The sequence below is a fragment of the Microcaecilia unicolor genome, chromosome 9 (genome assembly GCF_901765095.1).
Source record: "Microcaecilia unicolor chromosome 9, aMicUni1.1, whole genome shotgun sequence".
NCBI lineage: Eukaryota > Metazoa > Chordata > Amphibia > Gymnophiona > Siphonopidae > Microcaecilia > Microcaecilia unicolor.
The window spans coordinates 25,015,031-25,042,363 of record NC_044039.1 but is presented as its reverse complement, the minus strand read 5'-3'; the positions used below and the strand labels follow the sequence as shown (position 1 = coordinate 25,042,363).

General features: G+C 43.4%; 1 protein-coding gene across 2 annotated transcripts in view; it reads right to left on the bottom strand.

Moving 5' to 3' along the window:
• Window positions 1-12,298: 12,298 nt before the first annotated feature.
• The window catches only part of NEDD1 (NEDD1 gamma-tubulin ring complex targeting factor), a 59,365-nt gene continuing 44,330 nt past the window's right edge, over window positions 12,299-27,333 (bottom strand). For both annotated transcript variants that reach the window (XM_030215085.1, XM_030215086.1), the window contains exons 14-15: window positions 20,460-20,526; window positions 12,299-13,297 (exon numbers count right to left, since the gene is read on the bottom strand). In XM_030215085.1, coding sequence (XP_030070945.1) covers window positions 13,193-13,297; window positions 20,460-20,526 — 172 coding nt within the window. In that variant the 3' untranslated portion in view covers window positions 12,299-13,192. The remainder of the gene's footprint in view (window positions 13,298-20,459; window positions 20,527-27,333) is intronic.

Sequence of the window (27,333 nt, the reverse complement as noted above, 5' to 3'; positions counted from 1 at the left end):
GGAAAATGTGGGAGAGAAGTTCTGGAAGCCAAATTTAGGCTCTTAGGAAGGAAAGCTCAAATCCAGATCCTCTAGGGTAGCAGGGCCCAAGAGACAGGCAGAGCTCCGGAATCTCAATGCATGGATGAGACAATGATGCAGGAAGGAGGGTTTTAGATTTGTTAGGAACTGGGCAACATTATGCGGAAGGGGGAGCCTATTCCGAAAGGATGGGCTCCACCTTAACCAGGGTGGGACCAGGCTGCTGGCGTTGGCATTTAAATAGGAGATAGAGCAGCTTTTAAACTAGAAATGGGGAGAAGGCCGACAGTCGCTGAAAAGTGCATGGTTCAGGATACAGTATCTTTCAAAGATATCACCAAAACAGGGAAGATAGGGTATGGGTATCCTGATAATGAGGTTGCAAAAGAGACCTTAGTAGATCAGGTGTCCTTAAATAAAAATAAAAATCAGACAAAAGATTGCAAATTAATACTGTCAAGTACTAAGCATCATGTAAATAGAAACAACAAACATACTTTTAAATGTCTATATACGAATGCCAGGAGCCTAAGTAATAAGATGGGAGAGTTAGAATATATTGCACTAAATTAAAAATTAGATATAATAGGCATCTCTAAGTCCTGGTGGAAGGAGGTAACCAGTGGGACACTGTCATACCGGGGTACAAATTATATCGTAGTGATAGGGTGGACCAAATTGGTGGAGGGGTAGCATTGTATATTAACGAGAGCCTTGAATCAAATAGATTGAAAATTCTGCAGGAAACAAAACACTTCTTGGAATCACTGTGGATTGAAATTTCATGCGTAAAGGGGAAAAGGATAGTGACAGGAGTGTACTACTGTCCACCTGGCCAGGATGAACAGACGGATGCAGAAATGTTAAAGGAAATTAGGGACGCAAACAAACTGGGCAACACAATAATAATGGGTGATTTCAATTACCCCGATATTGACTGGGTAAATGTAACATCGGGGCACGCTAGGGAGGTAAAATTCCCTGATGAAATCAAGGACAGCTTTATGGAGCAGCTGGTACAGGAGCAGATGAGAGAAGGAAAAATTCTAGACCTAGTCCTTAGTGGAGCGCATGATCTGGTGCGGGAGGTAATGGTGCTGGTGCCGCTTGATAACAGTGATCATAGAGGCTAGGGCTCTTCAGCTTGGAGAAAAGGCGGCTGAGGGGAGATATGTAATTAAACTCTGGAATTCGTTGCCAGAGAATGTGGTAAAGGCGGAACTTAGTGGAGTTTGAAAAAGGTTTGGACGGCTTCCTAAACCAAAAGTCCATAGACCATTATTAAATGGACTTGGGGAAAATCCACTATTTCTGGGATAAGCAGTATAAAATGTTTTGTACTTTTTATCGCCCAGTAGCATCTATCCCGCTAATAACCAAACTTATGGAAGGCCTAGTGACGAAACAACTTATATGGTCTGTGCCAGAACCGGTGGTGGGAGGCGGGGCTAGTGCTGGGCAGACTTCTACGGTCTGTGCCCTGAAAAGGACAGGTACAAATCAAGGTAAGGTATACACAAAAAGTAACACATATGAGTTTATCTTGTTGGGCAGACTGGAAGGACCGTGTAGGTCTTTTTCTGCCGTCATCTACTATGTTACTATGTTGTACTTTTTGGGGATCTTGCCAGGTATTTGTGACTACTACTACTACTACTATTTAGTATTTCTATAGCGCTACAAGGCGTACGCAGCGCTGGATTGGCCACTGTTAGAAACAGGATGCTGGGCTTGATGGACCTTTGGTCTGTCCCAGTGTGGCAATACTTAAGTACTTATGTACTTGGGATTCTAAATGGAATCTTGCTACACTTTGAAATTCTGCATGGAATCTTGTTATTCTTTGGAATTCTAGAATCTTGCTACTCTTTGGGGTTCCACATGGAATGTTGCTACTATTTGGGTTTCTGCCAGGTATTTGTGACCTGGATTGGCCACTGTTGGAAACAGGATGCTGGGCTTGATGGACCTTTGGTCTGTCCCAGTGTGGCAATACTTAAGTACTTATGTACTTGGGATTCTAAATGGAATCTTGCTACTCTTTGGGGTTCTTCATGGAATGTTGCTACACTTTGAAATTCTGCATGGAATCTTGTTATTCTTTGGAATTCTAGAATCTTGCTACTCTTTGGGGTTCTACATGGAACGTTGCTACTATTTGGGTTTCTGCCAGGTATTTGTGACCTGGATTGGCCACTGTTGGAAACAGGGTGCTGGGCTTGCCTTTGGTCTGTCCCAGTATGGCAATAATTATGTACTTAGGAGTAGAGAGATTCTGCTGTAAAGTCTTTGCTAAGTGCCACCAAATAGAAGGAAATAAATGTACATGTTATTTCTGTTTATCTCGGGGCTCCTGGCAAGTATTTTAGCAAAGGCTGTATGTCAGCAGATTTCTTGCTAAAATACTACTGGAAATTAACCCATCCTGACCTGCACATCTCAATTTCAGTTTCTACATTCCATCTACAGTGAGGCTGAAAATGTCCTGTTTCATTTTATAGGGTCTCGTTGCAGGCTCTTTATCATTTTGGTAGTCTTGCTCCAGGCTGTCTCTACTCTTTTAATGTCCCCTTGGAATTATGGGTAGAATTAGTTCAGCTTGGACTAAGGCTCTGCTATAATTCCTTCTTTAAAATAAAGAATGCATAGACCTCACACAGTATTTTCAGAAAATTATTGAAAAGATTTTAATTCGGCTTTTCTCTTTGATAAACAATTCACACCTGCCAGAAAAGATACAGGGCAGGCAATGCATTAGAAAAAGGTGCTGGCTTTTTTCAAGGTACAAACAAACACGATGCAGTTCAGGCAAAACCCATTCACCATGGCAGTAATAAATTCAAAACTCTTGTCAAAACTCTGGTCATCCATACAAATTTTAGATTGCTGTAACATACTTATATTTTTGTAAGAAATAAAATGTAAAACTGCATGCTTTTTGTAGTTCACTTACCAAATTACACCAGCGCCCCCTTGTGCTTTAATGTGAAATAGCCCCCCAAAGGGGTCTTGGCCCTACTTTTTAAAAAAGTTGCTACTTAAAATCAGAAATTATAGGTAAAAGATTCCAACAACAAAGGCTACAATTTCATTTACGGCTTAGCTGGTTCATTAACAAACCTTGACAAGCAGGTATCATAAAAGTTTTGACCAAAAGACAAGGCGCCTTCAAGAGTCAATGGCGTCTCAACTTAGCTTTATTAGTCAGACCCAACAAGGTCCATGATTCGGTGACAACTGCCTGTGTCGGGGGTCTAAATAATGGTATCTAATTCCAAGGAAATAAAACATCCAGTGAGGATAAACACCTTTGTCTTGAAACTCAAAAGACGCCCAAAGCGCATCGCATGGACAAAACAGAAACTTGAAAGTACTGCCCACACTTAGTCTACTGTGTACCAGCAAATTTTGGCATCTTTTAATTGAGTCTCCAGCAGATTTGTCTTTTTCATTTAGTCCCAACGCAGGCGGTTGTCGCAAAACACAGACCGGGTTGGGTCTGACTAATAAAGCTAAGTTGAGACGCCACCAACTCTTGAAGGCTCCATACGCTCTTTTGGTTTTCACTTTCTTTTATGCTCTGTTCTCATAACATTTTTGCCATGATCTGATGTAACAATATTTTTCAAAAGAATCACTTATCTACAAACATTCTTGGAAAAATCTCTGCATATGACATAGGGGCCATCATATATGTCAAACATACAAACCACTTTCCTTGTATCCAGAACTTATGGAGTGGAGTGACCTAGTGGTTAGGGTGGTGGACTTTGGTCCTGGAGAACTGAGGAACTGAGTTCGATTCCCACTTCAAGCACAGGCAGCTCCTTGTGACTCTGGGCAAGTCACTTAACCCTCCATTGCCCCATGTAAGCCGCATTGAGCCTGCCATGAGTGGGAAAGCGCGGGGTACAAATGTAACAAAAATAAAATAGATACTATTGGAGATTCTACATGGAATGTTGCTACTATTGGAGATTCTACATGGAATGTTGCTTTTCCACTAGCAACATTCCATGTAGAAGGCTGCGCTGGCTTCTGTTTCTGTGAATCTGACGTCCTGCACGTACGTGCAGGACGTCAGACTCACAGAAGCAGAAGCCTGCGCGGCCACATTGGTGATCTGCAAGGACCGACTTCTACATGGAATGTTGCTAGTGGAATAGCAACATTCCATGTAGAATCTCCAATAGTAGCAACAGTGGAGGAGTGGCCTAGTGGCTAGGGTGGTGGACTCTGGTCCTGAGGAACTGAGTTCAATTCCCACTTCAGGCACAGGCAGCTCCTTGTGTCTCTGGGCAAGTCACTTAACCCTCCATTGCCCCAGGTACAAATAAGTACCTGTATACAACATGTAAGCCGCATTGAGCCTGCCATGAGTGGGAAAGCGCGGGGTACAAATGTAACAAAATAAAATAAATAAATTATCATCAATCCCCATTTAAATTCACTGTGGTTCACAAGTTGATATTCAGTAAAAAGAGCTCGGCAATCAATACAATGCACTCAGTGAAAAGTACTCAATCAGTTCATTCAATGAAGCAGCAGTCATTTGCCACTACAATTGTTGCAAGAAAGTGCCTACAGAATGAAAGTATATATAATTCCCAAGCCATCAATCACTTACAGACTGACATGTCAACTGCACCCCATCACCCAACATGGCCAACGTTTCAATAAAGTTATGTTTCAGGGGAACGTTCCATTTTTCTTCTAGCATGGGAACTCCACTCAATATACTTTGTCTCCTGAAAGATTTTTTCCAAGGATTTGTTTTGGAAAAGGGATTCTTTTGAAAAATGCTCTTATAACAAATCCTAACAAAGATTTCCTACCAACTTGCAAAGGCTCTGCATGCTGCTGATGGCTGAAGGGAGATATGACAGAGGTCTATAAAATCCTGGTTGGGGTCGAAAGGGTAGATATGAATCGCTTGTTTAATTCTTTCCAAAAATACAAGGCCCAGAGGACAGGCAATGAAGCTACTAAGTATTACATTTAAAACAAATCGGAGAAAATATTTATTCACTAAGTGGGGCATTTTCAGTATGACAGCTAAATCAGATTTTTGACATTTTGCGAAAACATCCAAAAATCCAGTAGTGAACATGGCCATTTTCAAACCAAAAAAAGGTCAAACTTTTTGTTTCAAAAATGGTCATTTCCTAGATGTTTTTGTGCTCAGTGCATCTATCTTTTAGGACCATTTTCAGAAAAAAAAAACCCCCACATAAAAACAAGCCATTGGGATGTATGAGGGGGGGCAGCATTCTTAGTAAACTAGCCAACAGATATCCCAGCAGAGCAGTGGGGCACCCCTAGGGGGCAGTGCAGTGGATGCCACATAAAAAGTCCCAGGTACACATGATTCTTCTGTAATACTAAATGTCTATTTTCTAATATATCTTCACCATTCATGATGTATTGTAAGCCACATTGAGCCTGCAAAAAGGTGGGAAAATGTGGGATACAAATGCAATAAATAAATCTCACCATTACTCCCTTATATTACATAGTTACATTGTAGATGATGGCAGAAAAAGACCTGCATGGTCCATCCAGTCTGCCTAACAAGATGAACTCATGTGTATACCTCACCTTGATTTGTACCTGTCTTTTTCAGGGCACAGACCGTATAAGTCTGCCCAGCACTATTCCCCGCCTCCCAACCACCAGTCCCGCCTCCCACCACTGGATCTGGCACAGACCGTATAAGTCTGCCCACCACTATCTTCGCCTCCCAACCACCAACCACCAACCCCTTTCCCCCCCCCCCCCCCCCCCCCCCCACCGGCTCCGCCACCCAATTTCGGCTAAGCTTCTGAGGATCCATTCCTTCTGCACAGGATTCCTTTATGTATATTCCACACGTTTGAATTCCGTTACCGTTTTCATCTCCACCACCTCCCGCGGGAGGGCATTCCAAGCATCCACTACTCTCTCCGTGAAAAAATACTTCCTGACATTTTTCTTGAGTCTGCTCCCCTTCATGTCATGCCCTCTAGTTCTACCACCTTCCCATCTCCGGAAAAGGTTCGTTTGCGGATTAATACCTTTCAAATATTTGAACGTCTGTATCATATCACCCCTGTTCCTCCTTTCCTCCAGGGTATACATGTTCAGGTCCGCAAGTCTCTCCTCGTACGTCTTGGAATGCAAATGGCGAGCCCTCCAAAACCCACCAAAAACCTACTGTATCCAACTGTGCACCACTACAATAGCCCTTATGACTGAAGGTGTCACCTATATGTAGGTACAGTAGGTTTTTGGTGTTTTTTGGAGGACTCGCACTTTCCACCACAAGTATACTAGTTATATATGGGCCTGGGTCCCCTTCTCTACAGTCCACTGCACCAACCACTGGGCTACTCCAGGGACCTGCTTGCTGCTCTAATAGGACTGGCCATAACATCTGAAGCTGTCGTAGAGGCTGGTATGTACTGTTTCTTTCATATCATTGGGGGGGGGGGGCAAGAGGGGGGTCAGTGACCACTGGGGGAGTAGGGGGAGGGTCATACCTTAATCGCTCCAGTGGTCATTTCATCACTTAGGGCACCTTTTTGTGACTTAAGCATGACCGAAACAAAATGTCTAACTTTTAACCCTGAACATTTTTGCTTTGTTCCATTATGGCAGAACAATGTCCAAGTTTTGGGAACGCCTAAATCTCACCCCCCCAACATGCGCCCTTGTGATTTGGACACGCTGCAGAAAAAAAAACCTCTCCAATGAGTTTTGAAAATCATGATTTGGACATTTGTTTTGGAGTAAAACATCCAAATGCCACTCAAAATTTGTTTTAATCTTTTGGGATCTTGCCAGGTACTTGTGACCTGGATTGGCTAACTGTTGGAAACAGGATGCTGGGCTTGATGGACCTTCAGTCTTTCCCAGTATGGTGATGCTTATGTACTTATGTTTGGTTCACACGGCTGGGTGGCTCATTTATTTCTACGTTCACACTCATTTCAGACAGGCAGAAATGAAAACGATTTTTGGGGTTAGCTGGGTACAGATAGATATTGAGCTTTGTAAGCAGTACTATTTGTAGATTTTGAGGACATACTTTAAATATTGTCAAGTCATCTCTCCTTAAAGCCTCTCTCAAATGCTAAACACATTGCTCCTTTTAAACACTGCATTTAATAAAAGCCATCCTTCTCTGACATCATATGTAAAGGGCCAGGGTCACAAAGAGGGGAGGGGCAGGGGTCTCAGCGCCAGGAAGCTTCTTCCTGCCTGCCTGCTTCCAGGTCTGTCTCTCCTGCGTGCCAGGACCCAGGTTATCACGTTAATTAAATCATCCGGGTCCCAGCACAGAGACCAGGAGATGAAAGACAGAGGGAGGAGCAGTTAGTCTATCAAACCGCCTTGAGTCAGACACAGGAAGGTAAAGGGGTGGCCCGAATGTGAGGAGCGCAGCGTGGCGGCCCGGGGGGGGGGGGGGTCAGTGGTCCTGCCCCAGGCACAACTGTGTCTCTCAGTGGCCCTGTAAAGAGCCACAATCCTAACACACATATCACAACCATTGGATACGAAAGAGGTTTGGGAAACAAAATGGGAGCTGGGCAGACTTCTGCGGTCTATGCCCTAAATTGTGACTGAATAGATAGGGATGGGCTGGAGTGTAAATTTTAAGGCGTTTCGAAGTTAGTTGCAGAACTTAGTACAAGAACAGTGCTGGGCAGACTTCTACGGTCTGTGTCCTGAGAATGGCAAGGACAAATCAAACTCGGGCATACATATAAAGTATCACATACTATGTAAAATGAGTTCATCTTGTTGGGCAGACTGGATGGACCGTACAGTTCTTTATCTGCCATCATTTACTATGTTACTCTTTGGGGTTCTACATGGAATGTTGCTAATTGGGATTCCAGAATCTTGTAAATCTTTAGGATTCCAGAATCTTCAGAACTTTTAGTACAAGAACAGTGCTGGGCAGACTTCTACGGTCTGTGTCATGAGAAAGGCAAGGACAAATCAAACTCAAATATATAGAGTATTACATACCATGTAAAATGAGTTTATCTTGTTGGGCAGACTGGATGGACCGCACAGGTCTTTACCTGCAGTCATTTACTATGTTAATGAAGATCAGAAACGAGAGCTAGAGTTTGCTGTGATTTTAAAGGCTGCATATTATGGACAATTATAAACTGGCAGCAAACCCCAATCAAGGGGTTTTGCATAGATAACTCCAGACATGGTGTCCAGATCAAACACTATGATCTCTTGTGTAGAAGCAAATTATGAAGGGGGCACCTGGAATATTTACCAGGTCAGTTCCAAGATCTGTAGCTGTAATGGCTCTGTATCACCTGAATTACATACTAACTTCAAATTTTTGATAATTGTGAATGTAAAAGAAAAAAGGTGTCACACTGAGAGAGCTACAAGTGAAGTCTTCGTTTAAACCACACGTTAGAAATAAGGCAGATCAACTCCAGGATACGTTTCCCGGCATTTAAATACCAAAGTGCCCCAGCATTGCTCTAAACTGGATCTCAGAAAGCCTTCTTGTGATGTGTCATAAATAAACCAGTAGCTTTGTTCTCCACACCATTTTAACCTTTAGCACCTCTGCTGGCAGTGCAACACAAGTACCTTGGCATCAGTGGTGGTGGTTGATTTAATGATCCAATCTTCCATCTTCTATCTGGCAAGATGAAGCTGGAATGCCCCCATGCTGCCGGGTATAACATGGCATTTAATACATTTCAGTTACCTGAAACATAAAGGAATCCTGTTCAGAAGGAATGAATCCTCAAGAGCTTAGCCGAGATTGGGTGGCAGAGCTGGTAGTGGGAGGCGGGGATAGTGCTGGGCAGTCTTATACTGTCTGTGCCAGAGCCGGTGGTGGTTGGGAGGCGAGGATAGTGCTGGGCAGACTTATACGGTCTGTGCCAGAACCGGTGGTGGGAGGCGTGGCTGGTAGTTGGGGGGCGGGGATAGTGCTGGGCAGACTTATACGGTCTGTGCCCTGAAAAAGACAAGTACAAATCAAGGTAAGGTATACACAAAAAGTGGCACATAGGAGTTTATCTTGTTGGGCAGACTGGATGGACCGTACAGGTCTTTTTCTGCCGTCATCTACTACGTTACTATTAGTCAGATTCATGAACTGTTTTGTTATTAGTGAGCTCCAGAAAATAACTTCTAATATTTAAAAGAAGCAAACAAACAAAAAAAGGTCAGCTGGGGCACACAGAGGCCCTGCTCCTGAGCTTGTGATCACTGAGGAACTCATAAAAGATATTCCTACTGAAGTCTTTGGTAATAGAATCAGGTCCCATAGATTAGCTCTGGATCTCTTTGCCAGAAGATGTAGTAACAGGGGTTAGCGTATATGGGTATAAAAGAGGTTTGGACAAGTTCCTGGAGGAAAAGTCTACAGTCTGCTATTGAGACAGACCTGAGGGAGCTACTGCTTGCCCCGGGATTTGTAGTATGTACTCACGTAGTGCTCATGTTTACTTTTGACCATACTCTTATTAGTGAAAGATATAGTAGAACTGGAAAAGGTACAGCGAAGGGCGACGAAAATGATAGTGGGGATGGGACGACTTTCCTACGAAGAGAGGCTGAGAAGGCTAGGGCTTTTCAGCTTGGAGAAGAGACGGCTGAGGGGAGATATGATAGAAGTGTATAAAATAATGAGTGGAATGGATCGGGTGGATGTGAAGCGACTGTTCACGCTATCCAAAAATACTAGGACTAGAGGGCATGAGTTGAAGCTACAGTGTGGTAAATTTAAAACGAATCGGAGAAAATTTTTCTTCACCCAACCTGTAATTAGACTCTGGAATTCGTTGCCGGAGAACGTGGTACGGGCGGTTAGCTTGACGGAGTTTAAAAAGGGGTTAGATAGATTCCTAAAGGACAAGTCCATAGACCGCTATTAAATGGACTTGGAAAAATTCCGCATTTTTAGGTATAACTTGTCTGGAATGTTTTTACGTTTGGGGAGCGTGCCAGGTGCCCTTGACCTGGATTGGCCACTGTCGGTGACAGGATGCTGGGCTAGATGGACCTTTGGTCTTTCCCAGTATGGCACTACTTATGTACTTATGTAAGCTCTCCAATGTTCCTCCGATTTTAAGACTAAGAGAGTATTTTTGTTGAAAGCTGCCTGGTTATCTTAGGCTTTGTACTACTGTTTCTCAGTCTAAAAAAAAACATTTGAAAACTTTATTTTGTGCAAGTATACTCAGGTTGAAAGAATCACAGTGACTGTTAAACTTTTAGTAGTATTTGAGGTACAGTGTAATAATTTTACATAGGTGTGTTTTGATGATTACTGTTTTGCTTTGTTGATTGTATATATGTTTTATTGTAATCTATTTCAGATTTAAAATGAACTATAAATACATAAAATAATAATAATAATAATAATAAAAACTAACAGAGGGATAACTGCTCTCAGAAGATAGATAGGGATCCATTTATTAACATTCACTAAGGTTTTACACCTAACAAGAGGTAATGGTATAAAGCCTCTAATGTTACCTACTGGAGACATTCCTGGCATTTATACGTTCAGTGAATGCAGAGAAATCTTTTTTACTTTTAATGCGTATTAACTGAATGGTAGATAATGGTACATCTCTTAAGATATGTTAATTATTATCCCAAAAGTACAGAGAAGGGCGACAAAAATGATAAAGGGGATGGGACGACTTCCCTATGAGGAAAGGCTAAAGCAGCTAAGGCTCGCCAGCTTGGAGAAAAGACAGCAGAGGGGAGATATGATAGAGGTTTATAAAATAATGAGTGGAGTGAAATGGGTCTGTTTACGCTTTCCAAAAATACTAGGACTAGGGGGCATGTGATGAAGCTACAAAGTAGTAAATTTAAAATGAATCAGAGAAAACGTTTCTTCACTCAACGTGTAATTATCTGGAATTCGTTGCCAGAGAATGTGGTAAAGGCGGTTAGCTTAGCGGGGTTTAAAAAAGGTTTGGCCAGCTTCCTAAAGGAAAAGTCCATCGGCCATTATTAAAATGATTTGGGGAAAATCCACTGCTTATTTCTGGGATAAGCAGCATAAAATGTATTGAACTATTTTGAGATCTTGCCAGGTATTTGTGACCTGGATTGGCCACTGTTGGAAACAGGATGCTGGGCTTCATATACCTTTGGTCTGTCCCAGTGTGGCAATACTTATGTAGTTACACTATGGTAACCATCTCTGCATTAAGCCTAAATCACTATCCCTACCACATTCACATACTTTTATGTGTATTCCACGCTAACTCCTAAAGAACCAGCACTAACTGTTAACATGTTAATCATCACACTAACAGTTTAGCACCCTAATGTCTATTAAAGCAATCTGTCTTTCCTGATGAAACTTTACTGCATTCTGAGGTTCTCTGATGTTCCTGTAAGTAATAGAAACAAATTATTTCATGTCATGCATATCCTATCATCACTGTCCAGTTCTGCCAGCTTCAGGCACTTCAGCTTTTCATCATTGCTTTAGAGAATATTCCTAGAGAGAAGAATGCAGCACTGGGATTAAAATGAGCAAAACCATCAAAACAGGTCACGTAGAATGTAGGGCATGCCTCAATATAAACAGCTAGTACAGGGAAACAGGAACAAAGAGCTCCAATCAATCAAATGAAATGCTAGAGAAACAGGAAAATATGATAGCAGGTAAGAACCACAAAGCATATCTAGTCTACCCAATTTATGTCCAGTCGCAATGCAACAGACCTCTTGTAATCTCTAGTTTCCTCTTCAGGTCTATGGGGACCTTTTACTAAGGTGCGGTGAGAAATGGGCTGCGCTAGTGTAGGCGTGTGTTTTGCACAGGCGCAGATCCATTTTTCAGCGCGCCTGTAAAAAAAAAAAAAAAAAAAGGCCTTTTTTTTTTATTTTGACAAAAATGGACGTGCGGCAAAATCAAAATTGGAGCGTGTCCATTTTGGGTCTGAGACCTTACCGCCACTCATTCACTTAGTGGTAAGGTCTCACGTGTCAACCGGGCGGTAATGGTTAGCACGCATACAATGCCGATTCCTGCCCGGGTTTTCGCCGTGCGACGGAAAATAAAATATATTTTCCGACACGCGTAAAAAATGGAATTACCGGGCCACACGGTGGCTGGGCGGTAACTCCGAATTGACACTTGTTGGTCGCCCGTAGGCACTTACATGGCTGTGTACCTGAGGACTCTCTGTGTTTCTGCCCCCACCATCTCCACTGTGGGGGTGTTCCATGTATCTGCAACCGTATTTTTTAATGCTAGCCTGAGGGGGTCTACTACCCCCTTGCATTTCTTGTTCTTAATCTTCTTTCCCACTGCATCACAGGCCATCTCTCCTACCCCTTCTCCCAGCCTTGTGGCTAATGCCACAAAAATACTTACACGGCATTCTGTGTTGTTAGAAACATTTACAGTGAGTGAGGTACATTCAAAGATTCAGTCTTGAGCAAATACTATTTTACAATACAGTTGCCTAACAGAGGTCACAATTACCAGCTTGAATGCATTTCAAAACGTCAACGTGAAGTAACACAAGTAGAAAGTGATGACATTTTGATTCCATTATACCAAATATTAGTCATAATTCCAATATAATTAATATACTTATTTCCTAGTTTTTATTAGCTAAATAAATACAAAGCAATTCAAAATATAAGCATTTTGTTGAAAATGAGAATTTTTTTCTCACAAAAATATTAAGAATTTTTTATGTAGAAATATTCAGGTTAGTTTCAAATACTCACAAAAGTGGAAACCAATCAAAAATATAGGTTTTAAGTGTTGTACGAAAACCTTCTTTACATAAAACGTCTGCCTAAATTCCCTTTCAGTATAAAGGCACTTAGGGTATACCTAAAGCTCTGATATAAAACTCACCCCATTAGCTTTCATGGTAAAAAAAAAAAGATACATTTAAGCTGTTTTGCCATTAAAAGTCTCAACGTTTTCTTTATACCCACATATCTGTCCAGCTCATTAGCAGTACAGCTGTGTCAGCGATATAAATGCTACATCTACTGTACTTATGCAATGCCTTTTCTTCTAATGAGAAGGGGCATTCCAGATGGAGAACATACTGGATCTTCTGCTATTAAATGCAGAAAGACGGCATCCCAAGGTACAAAGTAGAAAACGGGGCACGTTCAAGCCAACCAGTCAAATCTCTGTGCAGCCCTTTCAATAGTGGGTTCGCAGTCTCTTGTTTTCCTCTTTGAGTTTTTCTATTTCAGCTACCAATCCCTCATTTATTGAATATCTTTCAAGTAAAACATGCATTTCATTCTGAAAGAAAAAGGAGAAAGGAAACACCACCAAATGTTATACATGCTACATAGCTGATTCAACAATAGCAATATTACTCGATTTAATTGAAGCTGTGTAAGCTATTCCCGAAATCAGGAGCAGCAAACTACACACTGCCACACAGAAGACCATGGCTCAAATTTGCTTGTCTGCTGGGGCTAGAGAGATGTGACTTTTTAGTCTCCTAAATACTGGGCCTAGAGGGATATTAGTGGCATAGCTATGGGTGGGCACAGGCCCATCTAGTCTAGTGGCCCATACAGCCCCCAAAGTACTTCAGTTCTGACATCTCACACTCCTATCTCCTTCTTCTCCGCTCACAGCACGGTATCTGCCTGTCTCTCTCTGAAAACCCCCTGTCCCCTCCAGGTCTACCTCAGAGCTGACACTGATGGCGATTCCTACAGGCAGCCTGTGTCAGCCCTGCAGGCTTCCCTCTACTGTGTCCCGCCCTCAATGATGACACTTCCTGTTTCTTCAATGGCAGGGACACAGTAGAGGGAAACCTACAAGGCTAGTGCAGGTTGCCTATAGGAATTGCCGCCAGCTACAGCTCTGAGATAGATCCCGGGGGACGGGGGGTTCAGAGAGAGATTGGCAGAAGGCGAGCCATGAGCGAGGAAAGGGAGAAGATGCACATTCTCGGTCTGGGGCACAGGAGAGAGAGAAAGATGAAGACATGTGAGCAGGGGCAGAGAGGATGGAAGGAAAGAGAGAGGGAGAGATGGATGAAAGGGCGGAGGGGAAAGTTATAAAAAAACTGTATTGTATGTATATATGGGGGTGTGAGTGGGAAGGGCCCACCCAGGTTAACTCTGTGCCCACCCAAAATGGCAGGTCTGGCTATGCCCCTGGAGGGATTTGGGTTCAATGTAGATGTAATGTATACAATATGTAAGCCGCATTGAGCCTGCCATGAGTGGGAAAGCGCGGGGTACAAATGTAACAAAAAATAAAATAATGTAGTCAAGTCCCAGGGTGAGGAAAAACGTCCAGAAACTACTTTGCAGGAAGTTCGTTCCCTTCAGTCCCTCAGCCAGCAAAATGATGCAATTCACCTGGAGAACTGCTCCAAGAATGGGTGTTAAAAAAAAGCAGAGTGGGAAAGGCTGAACTCCTGGATAGGATGGTTGGGAGTTGCTCCTTTTGTGAGCCACATTGTCATATACACCCAGATTCTATATAGCGTGCCTAGAGATCCACGCCCAAAATCCAGGCATATTCTATAACAACCTGAATAACTTAATTGGCTTCACAAGCTAATCGGCATTGATAACAGCACTTAACAAGTAATATTGAACATTAATTGGCAATAATTAGAATTTACACACAAACTCATTAAGCATATTTTGCAACGCAGTGCATGTAACTTCTAATGCGTGCAGGCAAAAAGGGGTGTGGTTAGGGGCAGGGAAACAAGCATTTTGTGGACGTTCTGAAATTTAAGCGCGTATAGAATACTGCCCAGTGCGTGTAAATCTATGCAGCAGGATTTACGCCACGTTTTCGCTGGTGTAAATGGAGGCGCATAATTTTAGGCGCTGGGATATCAACTAAGTATATTCTATATACCGCACCTAAATCTAGGCGCAGTTTATAGAACACACTTAGGCGGAAATGTGTTCCATGTGGATTTTTTAGGCGCCACATATAGAATCCGGGGAATAGGGGGTAATTCTATAAAGGGCACATCTTTGTGGGTGCCCTGATACAGTGTAGGGAGCGCTAGTTCTATAATGGAATGAGAGCGCCCTGAATCCATGATAGAATACTAGCCGAAACACCCAACGGCACACCCAAAATGAAGGTGCACTGGTGTACGCCAAGTCAATAGTAGACATAAGTGGATATTGCCTGAATGTACCACTCAACACTTATCTGATAATATTCTATAAGGTGTTGATGCTGGACATGTCCGTGGCCCGCCCACAGGTCCACCCCTTTACAGGTGCATACTAAGGCAGAATAGCTAATAGTGCATTAACACACGTAACTGCCAATTTCAGTGCTATCTCTACAATTGCCTGAATATGACTGGTACAGGTTTGTGGCTTCATTCGTTCTGGTTTTCTGGCAGTGTCTTTTTGCGATAGATACAGCGAGTCAGTAAAAACAAGTGCATCCAAGGGTAGGCTCCAGAGCTCTGGATGCCACTGGTTGCTTTTCCCGACCACAGCATCCTCTTGCTCCAGCTTTCCTGGACCAACAAGATGCATGGGGCCATGCACTGGCTCCAGAGCTCTGGCTGCCATTGGTTTATTTATTTATTTATTTATTTTGCACATTTATACCCCAGGTTTTTCCCACAGTTTTACAGGCTCAAAGTGGCTTGCAATGTACTGATAGGCTATCGCCAGATCAAGAGGTGATACAGTTACAATTAAAATTAGATAGAACAAGGGGGACCTGATTCTTCTGATACAGTCATTTTAAAAACAAGTGCGTCCAAGGGTAGGCTCCAGAGCTCTGGCTGCCACTGGTTGCTTTTCCCGACAGCAGCATCCTCTTGCTCCAGCTTTCCTGGACCAACAAGATACATGGGGCCAAGCACTAGCTCCAGAGCTCTGGCTGCCAACACTTCTTTTGCTGACACAATGCCCCCCTTGTAGAATACCCCCGAGTACTGCACCAAAAAGTATCACAGACAAAGCACCATGACCAGGACATTAAGCAATAAAACAAAAATCCTAAAGAGCACAACATAATAACAAAAGTTTATTTCTAGAATTTCCACAATGAATATGTATAAGAGCTATTTGTATTCTCCGCTTCCATTGCATGCAAAGAGATCTCATACATATTCATTGTGGAAATCCTGAAAAACCAGGCTGGGTTGTGCACCTCGAGGATTGGCTTTGAGGAAACCCTGACATACCAACATTTTGGTTTAACCACAGAAAGGTGGTATATTCATTTTTTTTTTTAACATTCAGTAGACATCCTGTTATAAAATCAGACCCACACACCATGCCAGACTACAGTAATGGAGTGACTCTCACACCCACAAAGAGAATGAGGGTAATTCTTTAACAGGAAAACTGGTAGAAACCGGTGGTGGGAGGTGGGCCTGGTGGTTGGGAGGCGGGGATAGTGCTGGGCAGACTTATACGGTCTGTGCCAGAGCCGGTGGTGGGAGGCGGGGCTGGTGGTTGGGAGGCAGGGATAGTGCTGGGCAGACTTATACGGTCTTTGCCAGAGCCGGTGGTGGGAGGCAGGGATAGTGCTGGGCAGACTTATATGGTCTGTGCCAGAGCCGGTGGTGGGAGGCGGGGCTGGTGGTTGGGAGGTGGGGATAGTGCTGGGCAGACTTATACGGTGTGTGCCAGAGCTGGTGGTGGGAGGCGGGGCTGGTGGTTGGGAGGCGGGGATAGTGCTGGGCAGACTTATACGGTGTGTGCCAGAGCCGGTGGTGGGAGGCAGGGCTGGTGGTTGGGAGGCGGGGATAGTGCTGGGCAGACTTATACGGTGTGTGCCAGAGCCGGTGGTGGGAGGCGGGGCTGGTGGTTGGGAGGCGGGGATAGTGCTGGGCAGACTTATACGGTGTGTGCCAGAGCCGGTGGTGGGAGGCGGGGCTGGTGGTTGGGAGGCGGGGATAGTGCTGGGCAGACTTATACGGTCTTTGCCAGAGCCGGTGGTGGGAGGCAGGGATAGTGCTGGGCAGACTTATACAGTCTGTGCCCGGAAAAGGACAGGTACAAATCAAAGTAGGGTATACACAAAAAGTAGCACATATGAGTTTATCTTGTTGGGCAGTCTGGATGGACCGTGCAGGTCTTTTTCTGCCGTCATCTACTATGTTATGTTATTTCTTGTCTGCAAGATCTCTCTCCTCCTAAACATCTTTCCTTTCTATCTCAGAGGTCAGTTTGAGAAACCCAGAAGAGTTTTCTAGTTCAGTCTCATGATTCCTTCCGTGTAATTTGAAGTCATGTCAAAACAAATGTCACACTCGCTACTAGTTTGCATTATACCATTACAAAGTAAAATCTTCAAATACATTCTTTTACCTTAGCATTCTATCCAACTGCTGCTCCTCGTGACTCTGGGCAAGTCACTTAACCCTTCATTGCCCCAGGTACAAAAGAAATACCTATATATTAATACGTAAACTGCTTTGAATGTCACCACAGAAAGAGGGTCTACCAAGTTCCATCCTCTTAATAAAGGCGCATCTCCTTTATTAAAGCAATGCCAGCTCAGGATCTGTTTTCCGAAATGTACACTTTTCTACGCCATTAACCTAAAAGTCACAGGATAACTTAGGGGAAATCATTCTGGAAGGAGAAACCTGCATACTGACCACAGTAATTCATGATGAAAAGTAAATTACTCAATTCCGTGTGGCTCCAAGTTCATTTTATTTCCTCCCTATTAAGTTCACAACTTGAAATCTATTTTCTTTTTCTCATTTTGACCCTCGGCTAGGAAATGAAGTGCGACTTCTCAATGAATTGTGCAGAAAGCTCATTACTCTTCTGGTGAGTAAGGTCAGGATTTCCTCATATTAAATACAGATGCATTGTAAATCGCCGATGTTATTTTCCTAATGAAACTTCCATTTGCTAAATGGCTGTTTGGGACTACAGATATACAGTAGCTTGCCATCTTTGTGTGTTTATTTCCAGTGTTGCCAGTTCTCTGAGGTTCATCTTAAACCTTTCTAAAATGACTGTATCAGAAGAATTAGGTTCCCCTTGTTGCCCAAGGGGCAGAAAGGAAAGCCTTCTTAAGGTTAAATTCCTTGAATGCCAGAGATCATGTTCTTTCCAAAAAGAATCCAAGCCCTTCACCTAAGTAACAAGCTTGAGCCATAATGACCACAGTGCTTAGAAGCATGGGCGTAGCCAGAACTCGGCGGGAGGGGGGCCAAAGCCTGAGGTGGGGGGGGGGGGAGGCACTGTTTATCCACCACTGCAACCCCCCCACCGCCGCATCAGGTACCTTGTTTTGCTGGCGTTCCCCAATCCCCGCCAGCCGAAGAGTCTTCTTCAGCGCCGGTCGACTCTGGCGCCTTCGTTGTGTGATTATCTGTTTCTGACGCCTTACGTCCTGCACCGTGCATGTAGCCCCGTGCAGGACGTAAGGCGTCAGAAACAAATGATCACACAACGAAGGCGCCAGAGTCGACTGGCGCTGAAGAAGACTCTTCGGCTGGCGGGGATTGGGGACCCCCGCCCGCCAGCAAACAAGGTACCTTATGATGCGTTGGCGGGTCGGGGGGGCAGGTGGCGGCAGGGGGGGGTCAAATGTAGAGGGGGCCAGGGCGTAATCTGTGGGGGCCCATGCCCCCACGCCCCCGTGGCCCCACGTAGCTACACCCCTGCTTAGAAGGACCCAAACTACAGGCCCTACTTTGGTACCACTGCAACATGCTGTGACAGTCACAGAAGTTTACCAAAAGTGCACTTTGATCAGCATGCATTTATACATTTTGCTTCATCCCAAAAAATACACAGGCAAGCAGTCTGCAAGATCCAGAACAGCAGAAAAGAGCAAACCAGCATAAGAGAACAAAATAGTATTTATTCAACACAGAAAAGTAAAAACTATGACGACTTTCCTCTAAATCGCCCAAACAGTATCCGGCTAGTTGTCCCCCGGACAGTTGTCACCCACCAATTCCCGCCTGGACAATTCGCTCCTAGGAATTTTCCTCAAGGTGGTCAATTCCCTCTTAGGACTGCCCCCCACTGGCTATTTCTTACTGGTATGTAGTTTTCTTTGTTTCTTCTTGTGTTGGTGTTCTGTTACGGTTTTCTTTTCCATATGCATCATATTTTTTTATGAGAAGTGTCGTTGTGTGGCATGGATATGTTTTTATATATATATAATATTTTATTGTCTTTGCATTTTGGTTTATTTTAATTTTTTGTGGTGTGGTGCGGCATGTTAACGGTGATGTTTGGGGGAATGCCTGCCCACCCCCTAACGATCTGGAAGGGGAAGGGAAGGAGATAAATTTCAGACTGCGATGCTTCATGATTGTTAAGGGTGGGAATTGTCCTCCCTAGAGCGGTGGGAATTGGTAAGGTGGTAAATGTCCTTGGTGTCAATTTTCCAGATGGGAATTGGTGAGTGGGAAGTGTCCAGATGGGAACTGACCTAGAACTGCACAAACACAGAAGAGTAAAAACCACGACGACTTCTTCTAATTGCAATCCAAATGCATATCAGTTCAGTTGGAAGTAGCAGAAAAGTGGAACTAGATTTTTGGAATAACTGTTCTCATCTCACTACTAGTGTATATGATATACTTTTTTTATTTTTTTTTTGTTACACTTGTACCCCGCGCTTTCCCACTCATGGCAGGCTCTATGCAGCAGGCAATGGAGGGTTAACTGACTTGCCCAGAGTCACAAGGAGCTGCCTGTGCCTGAAGTGGGAATCGAACTCAGTTCCTCAGGACCAAAGTCCACCACCCTAACCACTAGGCCACTCCTCCACTGTTGCTACTATTTGAGATTCTACATGGACTGTTGCTATTCCAACATTCCATGTAGAAGTCGGCCCTTGCAGATCACCAATGTGGCCGCGCAGGCTTCTGCGAGTCTGACGTCCTGCACGTACAATGTTGCTAGTGGAATAGCAACATTCCATGTAGAATCTCCAACAGTAGCAACATTCCATGTAGAAGTCGGCCCTTGCAGATCACCAATGTGGCCGCGCAGGCTTCTGCTTCTGTGAGTCTGACATCCTGCACGTACGTGCAGGACGTCAGACTCACAGAAACAGAAGCCTGCGCAGCCTTCTACATGGAATGTTGCTAGTGGAATAGCAACATTCCATGTAGAATCTCCAACAGTAGCAACATTCCATGTAGAATCTCCAATAGTATCTATTTTATTTTTGTTACATTTGTACCTCGCGCTTTCCCACTCATGGCAGGCTCAATGCGGCTTACATGGGGCAATGGAGGGTTAAGTGACTTGCCCAGAGTCACAAGGAGCTGCCTGTGCCTGAAGTGGGAATCGAACTCAGTTCCTCAGTTCCCCAGGACCAAAGTCCACCACCCTAACCACTCCTCCACTTATATACACTTTTGATAGTTTGTACCCCTGACTCTTCTGTGCTGAATAAATATTGTTTTATTCTATTACGCTGGTTTGCTCTTCTTTTCTGTTACATTTTGCTTGGTACATACCAGTTGCATATGAAACTGTTTTATCATTTCCACCTGCAGATTCACAATGTCTCGATGGCATGCATCCCTGGAAAGTAGAAAATGAAAAAAAAAAGACATCAGAGATACTGAGATTAATACCCCTTTGCATCTCTCCCTTATCTCGCCCACCAAGAAAAAAAAAAAAAAATCAAGAATTTATTAAAAAGAAAAAATAAAATATGTCTTTTACAAACACTACTAGCAACACCCACATATTTCTATGGGGGTCTCTAGTGTTTAGCGCATGCTTAGTTTTAGCACGCACTAAAAACGCTAGCGAGTCTTTGTAAAAGGGCCCCTATACGTCTTATTTTACTTTTCACTAAAACAGATTAACTAACAAAAGAAGATCAAACTCAAGTTGGACTAACGAACTAATACACAATATTTTTCGAAGAAGTGTTGTCTTATTGTCACCCCCGCCAAGTCCAAGAATATTCTTTAGTGGTCAAAGAAGCTACCGAAATGACATAAAAAACAAAGCTCCAATTACAGGGCTCCTTTTACTAAGCGGCGGTAAGCCCAATGCAGGCTTACCGCTCGCTATACAGAAAGTACCACTGGGCTATCGCAGCAGCCCGGCGGTACTTCTCATCCCTAGCGCGCCGTCATTTCTGGCGCTATAAGAATTTATTCATTTTTGTAGCGCCGGAGTGTACCTGGCTGTCATCGGGCAGTGCCACGTGCTGCCGGGTTAACGCGGAAGCCCTTACCACCAACTCAATGGGTAGCAGCAAGCCCCCCCCCCCCCCAAAAAGAAATGGCCACGCAGCAAATGCTTTACTTGCCGCATGGCCATTTCCTGCAGGAAGGCGAGACTTCCCTTTTACCAGCTACAGTAGAAGGGGGCCTCGGCACCCGTGTAAAACACGCGCCAGCCCCCTTTTGCCGCTGCTTGGTAAAGGGGGCCTATGGTATGCAGTAATCCGACGTCAGAAGGTCAAGTGTTAAAAATAAATACTGTACCTTAACCACCTAACCAACCTATTGTGAAACTTGAGTTGCTCTGTTTTGATACCTTAAGGTTGCCCTTCTGTCACAGTGCTGGTGAACTGCTATCCATCAGTTTTATGTTTTGGTTTGGCTCACCGTCATCCACACCTGAACAACTAGCAACTAGAAACCTATCCTGATCCCCAGCGATATGGTGGTGGTGGTGCAGTTCTCGACACCGAAATGCTATGGGCCTATGTTCATATTTATTTATTTGTTACATTTGTATCCCACATTTTCCCACCTTTTTGCAGGCTCAATGTGGCTTACATAGTACCGTTAACGGCGTTAGCCGATTCCGGTCTGAAACAAATACAAGGTATAAACAATACAAGGTGATATTGTGGTAGAATGAGGTACATGTAGGGTAGGTACAATTGGGGGGAACTTAGAGAGGTAATGTCTATACATTTTGTCGCAGGTATCCAGGTATTTTTATGTTGGGTCGGTGGGGTATGCTCTTCTGAACAGGTCTGTCTTTAGTGCTTTCCAGAAATTTAGATGGTCGAACGTAGTTTTTACTGCTTTTGGCGGTGCGTTCCATAGTTGTGCGCTTAAGTAGGAAAAGCTGGATGCACAGGTGGATTTGTATTTGAGTCCTTTGCTGCTTGGGTAGTGGAGGTTTAGGTATGATCAGCGCCTTTCCCTGAATAAGGTTCCCCCTATTTCCTGATCTTCACAGTAGCAATTCCTTAACTGAAACGTCAGCGCATGGCTCTCTTTTGGAAACCTGTAGACATGCATTGCTATATGCCACACAGAGGGATTGCTATAGTGCCCATTTAAAACTGTAATTCAAGGTATTTCTTTTCATTTCCCTGCCCAGGATTTCTCTTAAGACAGTTGCTAGTTACGTTGTCCTTGAATGGATAATTGCAAGCTCCCTGCCTTTTTCAGACTTCAAATGGCTTCACAACACATCATTACCCTTCCAATAACCTTGGTACTATAATGTATTCATAAAGATAATTAAGTTTAGTTATCTACACAAGGGGGCTTCTGTCATATCTACTTTACCTAAATAGTTGTTTGCATTTATTCTACAAAATTAAAAAGATTTTTTTTTTTTTAGGTGCTATCCAGTGTTACAAAATCATACCTGTTTAATGTAGCTGTATTTTACGAAACTCACAAATTCCCCCAGGTCCCAAATCTGATGCATCATTTTTAGGAAACACTGGAAGTTACATGCTCCATTGCTAAGCACAGGGGTGGGGGATGGGGAAGCTCATTAAAAATTCATCATTTAATTCAAACCTTCTCCCAGGAGCACTGTAAGGACACATGGCAATCTAGTGGGTCATGGCATCTGATTGTCAGGTTGCAGTCATCCTATCACTCGAGTTCTAATTACAAGCCCTTTTCTCCCTGGATGTAGCAGGGTTGTTAAGAATACACAACTACATAATTGGAGACCGTAGCTCAGGTCCCTTATCCCGTACTTGCCGGGCAGATCACTTCATCTCTTTGTATTTTAACTTGCTCTTCCATCTTATAAATTTATTCAGAATAGCTCAATGAAGATATCAACAAACAAGTCATCTGCACCTAAATGTAACTCACCTTTCTTGACCTACCGATGACAAGGCGCAAGCTATGTAAATCTACATAAAACTAAAAATGCCTATTAAGTTAAATGCTGCTTGAGAAGACGTCAAGGGTTTTCCAGTTGTTAGGATTTCAACTCTGGTGTGGAATATGTAAACATTTATGCAAGTGCGTCTATCCTGCTCTCCCTTCCCTCTGCATTTACCCATTCCAGTAGAAAGGCCATTTTAGAATCACTTTAGGAAAGAGTTAAAACAGTAAGATTAATGCATAAGTACATAAGTATTGCCATACTGAGCAAGACCAAAGGTCCATCGAGCCCAGCATCCTGTTTCCAACAGTGGCCAATCCAGGTCACAAAAACCCTGCAAGATCCCAAAAATGTACAAAACTTTTTATACTGCTTATCCCAGAAATAGTGGATTTTTCCTCAAGTCCATTTAATAATGGTCTATGGACTTTTCCTTTAGGAAGCCGTCCAAACCTTTTTTAAACTCCGCTAAGCTAACCGCTTTTACCACATTCTCTGACAACGAATTCCAGAGTTTAATTACACGTTGAGTGAAGAAAATTTTTCTCCAATTCTTTTTAAATTTACTACTTTGTAGCTTCATTGCATGCCCCCTAGTCCTAGTATTTTTGGAAAGCGTAAACAGATGCTTCACATCTACCTGTTCAACTCCACTCATTATTTTACAGACCTCTATCATATCTCCCCTCAGCCGCCTTTTCTCCAAGCTGAAGAGCCCTAGCCGCTTTAGCCTTTCCTCATAGGGAAGTCGTCCCATCCCCTTTATCATTTTCGTTGCCCTTCTCTGCACCTTTTCTAATTCCACTATATCTTTTTTGAGATGGGGCGACCAGAATTGAACACAATATTCGAGGTGCGGTCGCACCATGGAGCGATACAAAGGCATTATAACATCCTCATTTTTGTTTTCCATTCCTTTCCTAATAATACCCAACATTCTATTTGCATTCTTAGCCGCAGCAGCACACTGAGCAGAAGGTTTCAACGTATCATCGACGACGACACCTAGATCCCTTTCTTGGTCCGTGACTCCTAACGTGGAACCATGCATGACGTAGCTATAATTCGGGTTCCTCTTTCCCACATGCATCACTTTGCACTTGCTCACATGAAAAGTCATCTGCCATTTAGACGCCCAGTCTCCCAGTCTCGTAAGGTCCTCTTGTAATTTTTCACAATCCTCCCGCGATTTAATGACTTTGAATAACTTTGTGTCATCAGCAAATTTAATTACCTCACTAGTTACTCCCATCTCTAGGTCATTTATAAATATGTTAAAAAGCAGCGGTCCCAGCACAGAGCCCTGGGGAACCCCACTAACTACCCTTCTCCATTGAGAATACTGACCATTTAACCCTACTCTCTGTTTTCTATCTTTTAACCAGTTTTTAATCCACAATCCACCTCTAGGAATATCTTGTTTATTTACTCTTTGCAATCTTTTCACATATAAAAAGGTGCAAAACAATGGGGTACATTTTCAACACAATCTAGCCATCTAACACTAAAGTTAGGTGACTGAATTGGCTGCTTTTGAGAGTTTACTGCCACTGCATGGCTAAATTTAACCACTCAAACTCTGGATGGCAGGCATGCTTAAGTAAAGGAAACTAACTTAGGGGGTCTTTTACTAAGCCACGGTAGCATTTTTAGCTCGGGGTAGTAATCAGCTGGTAGTAAACGTCAAGACGCCCATTATGTTCCTACAGGCATCTCGGTGTTTACCGCCAGCTGATTTCTACCGCGGCTTAGTAAAATACCACTACTACTACTACTACTATTTAACATTTCTAGAGCGCTACAAAGTGTACGCAGCGCTGTACAAACACAGAAGAAAGACAGTCCCTGCTCAAAGAGCTTACAATCTAATAGACAAAAAGTAAAGCATTTAAATTTAATACCCCCCCTTAGCTAGTGCTAATTTCTGGGGCTGACTAGCTAAGGCTCAGATTTCCTACGGCTTTTCTTCCACTCCGTGTCTACGGGGGAAAGAGTAGGAAATTAAGCCTTCATTTAGGTGGGTATGTCTGGGTGCGAGGCCAGCTGGCTAAGTTATGGCTTAACACAAAATTTATACAGCGATCGCTATAGGTTAGAACCAACGATGTACTGGTTCAACCAAAAAGGGGATGGAAAAGACCTCATACTACTGCAGCCTGCACGTTTTGTTTTGGTTTTTTTTTACCGGAATGCCAAACTAGACAAGCCAGGGTTCACAGTGAAAAAGTAATTATAGGTTAAAAAAAACTTCCCACAATTAGTGAATTGAAAAACAATCTTCAAACAAAAATCATGACACTTAAGCTTGTGAATATAGGAGGAAAACAAAACCACTTAACTTAAATAGTGGAAAAAGTTCCTACTTCAGCGGTCCGGTAAAAAAAACGTGCAGGCTGCAGTAGCATGAGGTTTTTTTCCTTCCCTTTTTGGTTGAACCAGTACACTGTTGTGCTAACCTATAGCGATCACTGTATAATTTTTGTGTTTAACGTGAGCACAGTGGATCGGATCTTTTGGTACATTACTTTAGGTTATGGCTTAAACTTCCACTAAAAATTAGCCAGCCAAATTTCGGCAGAGCATAGTACACTGTAGATGTAATGCAGTCAAGTCCCAGAATGAGGAAAAACTCCCAACTACTGCAGAAACAACTTTGGAGGAAGTTCCCTTCAGTCCCCCAGCCAGCAAGATGATGTAATTCTTTTCATCCCTATATTGATTATCATTATGGTAGATTACTTTCTTAAAGGCAATTTATTTCTCTTTAACAAGGCCCTTAAAGAAAAGCTACGAGAATGGTATGGGATTTGCGTTGCAAGACGTATGAGCAGAGACTTGCTGACCTGAACATGTATACCCTGGAGGAAAGGAGGAACAGGGGTGATATGATACAGACGTTCAAATACTTGAAAGGTATTAATCCGCAAAAAAATCTTTTCCGGAGACGGGAAGGCGGTAGAACGAGAGGACATGAAATGAGATTAAAGGGGGGCAGACTCAAAAAAGATGTCAGGAAGTATTTTTTCACGGAGAGGGTGGTGGATGCTTGGAATGCCCTCCCGCGGGAGGTGGTAGAGATGAAAACGGTAACGGAATTCAAACATGCGTGGGATGTGCATAAAGGAATCCTGTGCAGCAGGAATGGATCCTCAGAAGCTTAGCCGAAATTGGGTGGCGGAGCAGGTGGGGGAAGAGAGGTTGGTGGTTGGGAGGCGAGGATAGTGGAGGGCAGACTTATACGGTCCGTGCCAGAGCCGGTGATGGGAGGCGGGACTGGTGGTTGGGAGGCGGGAAATACTGCTGGGCAGACTTGTACGGTCTGTGCCCTGAAAAAGGCAAGTACAAATCAAGGTAAGGTATACACGAGTTTATCTTGTTGGGCAGACTGGATGGACCATGCAGGTCTTTTTCTGCCGTCATCTACTATGTTACTATGTAAGAGCCTCCAAATCATGCACTCTTGGGCGGATTCATTCCGGTTAAAACCGAACACAGAAAAAAACTCAATGTCTAGTTCTCACTTCCCAATACAACACAATCAACTACCCTACCATAACCACACCATACTGCACACTCCCTATTTCAGAAAACCTGAAAATTCTTGGAGTCACTATTGATCGATACCTCACACTCGATACCCACGTGAAGAATACAACGAAAAAAATGTTCTACTCGATGTGGAAACTCAAGAGAATAAAACCTTTTTTCCCAAGAAACATCTTCCGTACCCTAGTACAATCATTAGTAATAAGTCATCTGGACTATTGTAACACTTTGTATGCAGGCTGTAAAGAACAGACCATCAAAAAACTCCCGACAGCCCAGAATACCGCAGCCAGACTCATCTTTGGAAAAACTAAATACGAGAGGGCAAAACCTCTAAGAGAGAAACTACATTGGCTACCACTCAAGGAACGAATCGAGTTCAAGATCTGCACAACCGTCCACAAAATCATCCACGCAGACGCCCCACTTTACATGTTAAACCTAGTGGACTTACCACCTAGAAACGCCAAAAGATCGGCCCGCAAGTTCCTCAATCTAAACTTCTCCAGCTGTAAAGGAATTAAATACAAACAGTCATACGCTACTACTTTTGCGTATAAAAGCACACAGATCTGGAACGCACTACCCACGGCCCTGAAAAATATGGACAATCTAACCAACTTTCGCAAATCTTTGAAGACACACCTCTTCAACAAAGCCTACGAAAGACTTCCTTAATAAACTGTTCCTTAGCGGATCTCTAGGCACGCTATATAGAATCTGGGGATTTGAATT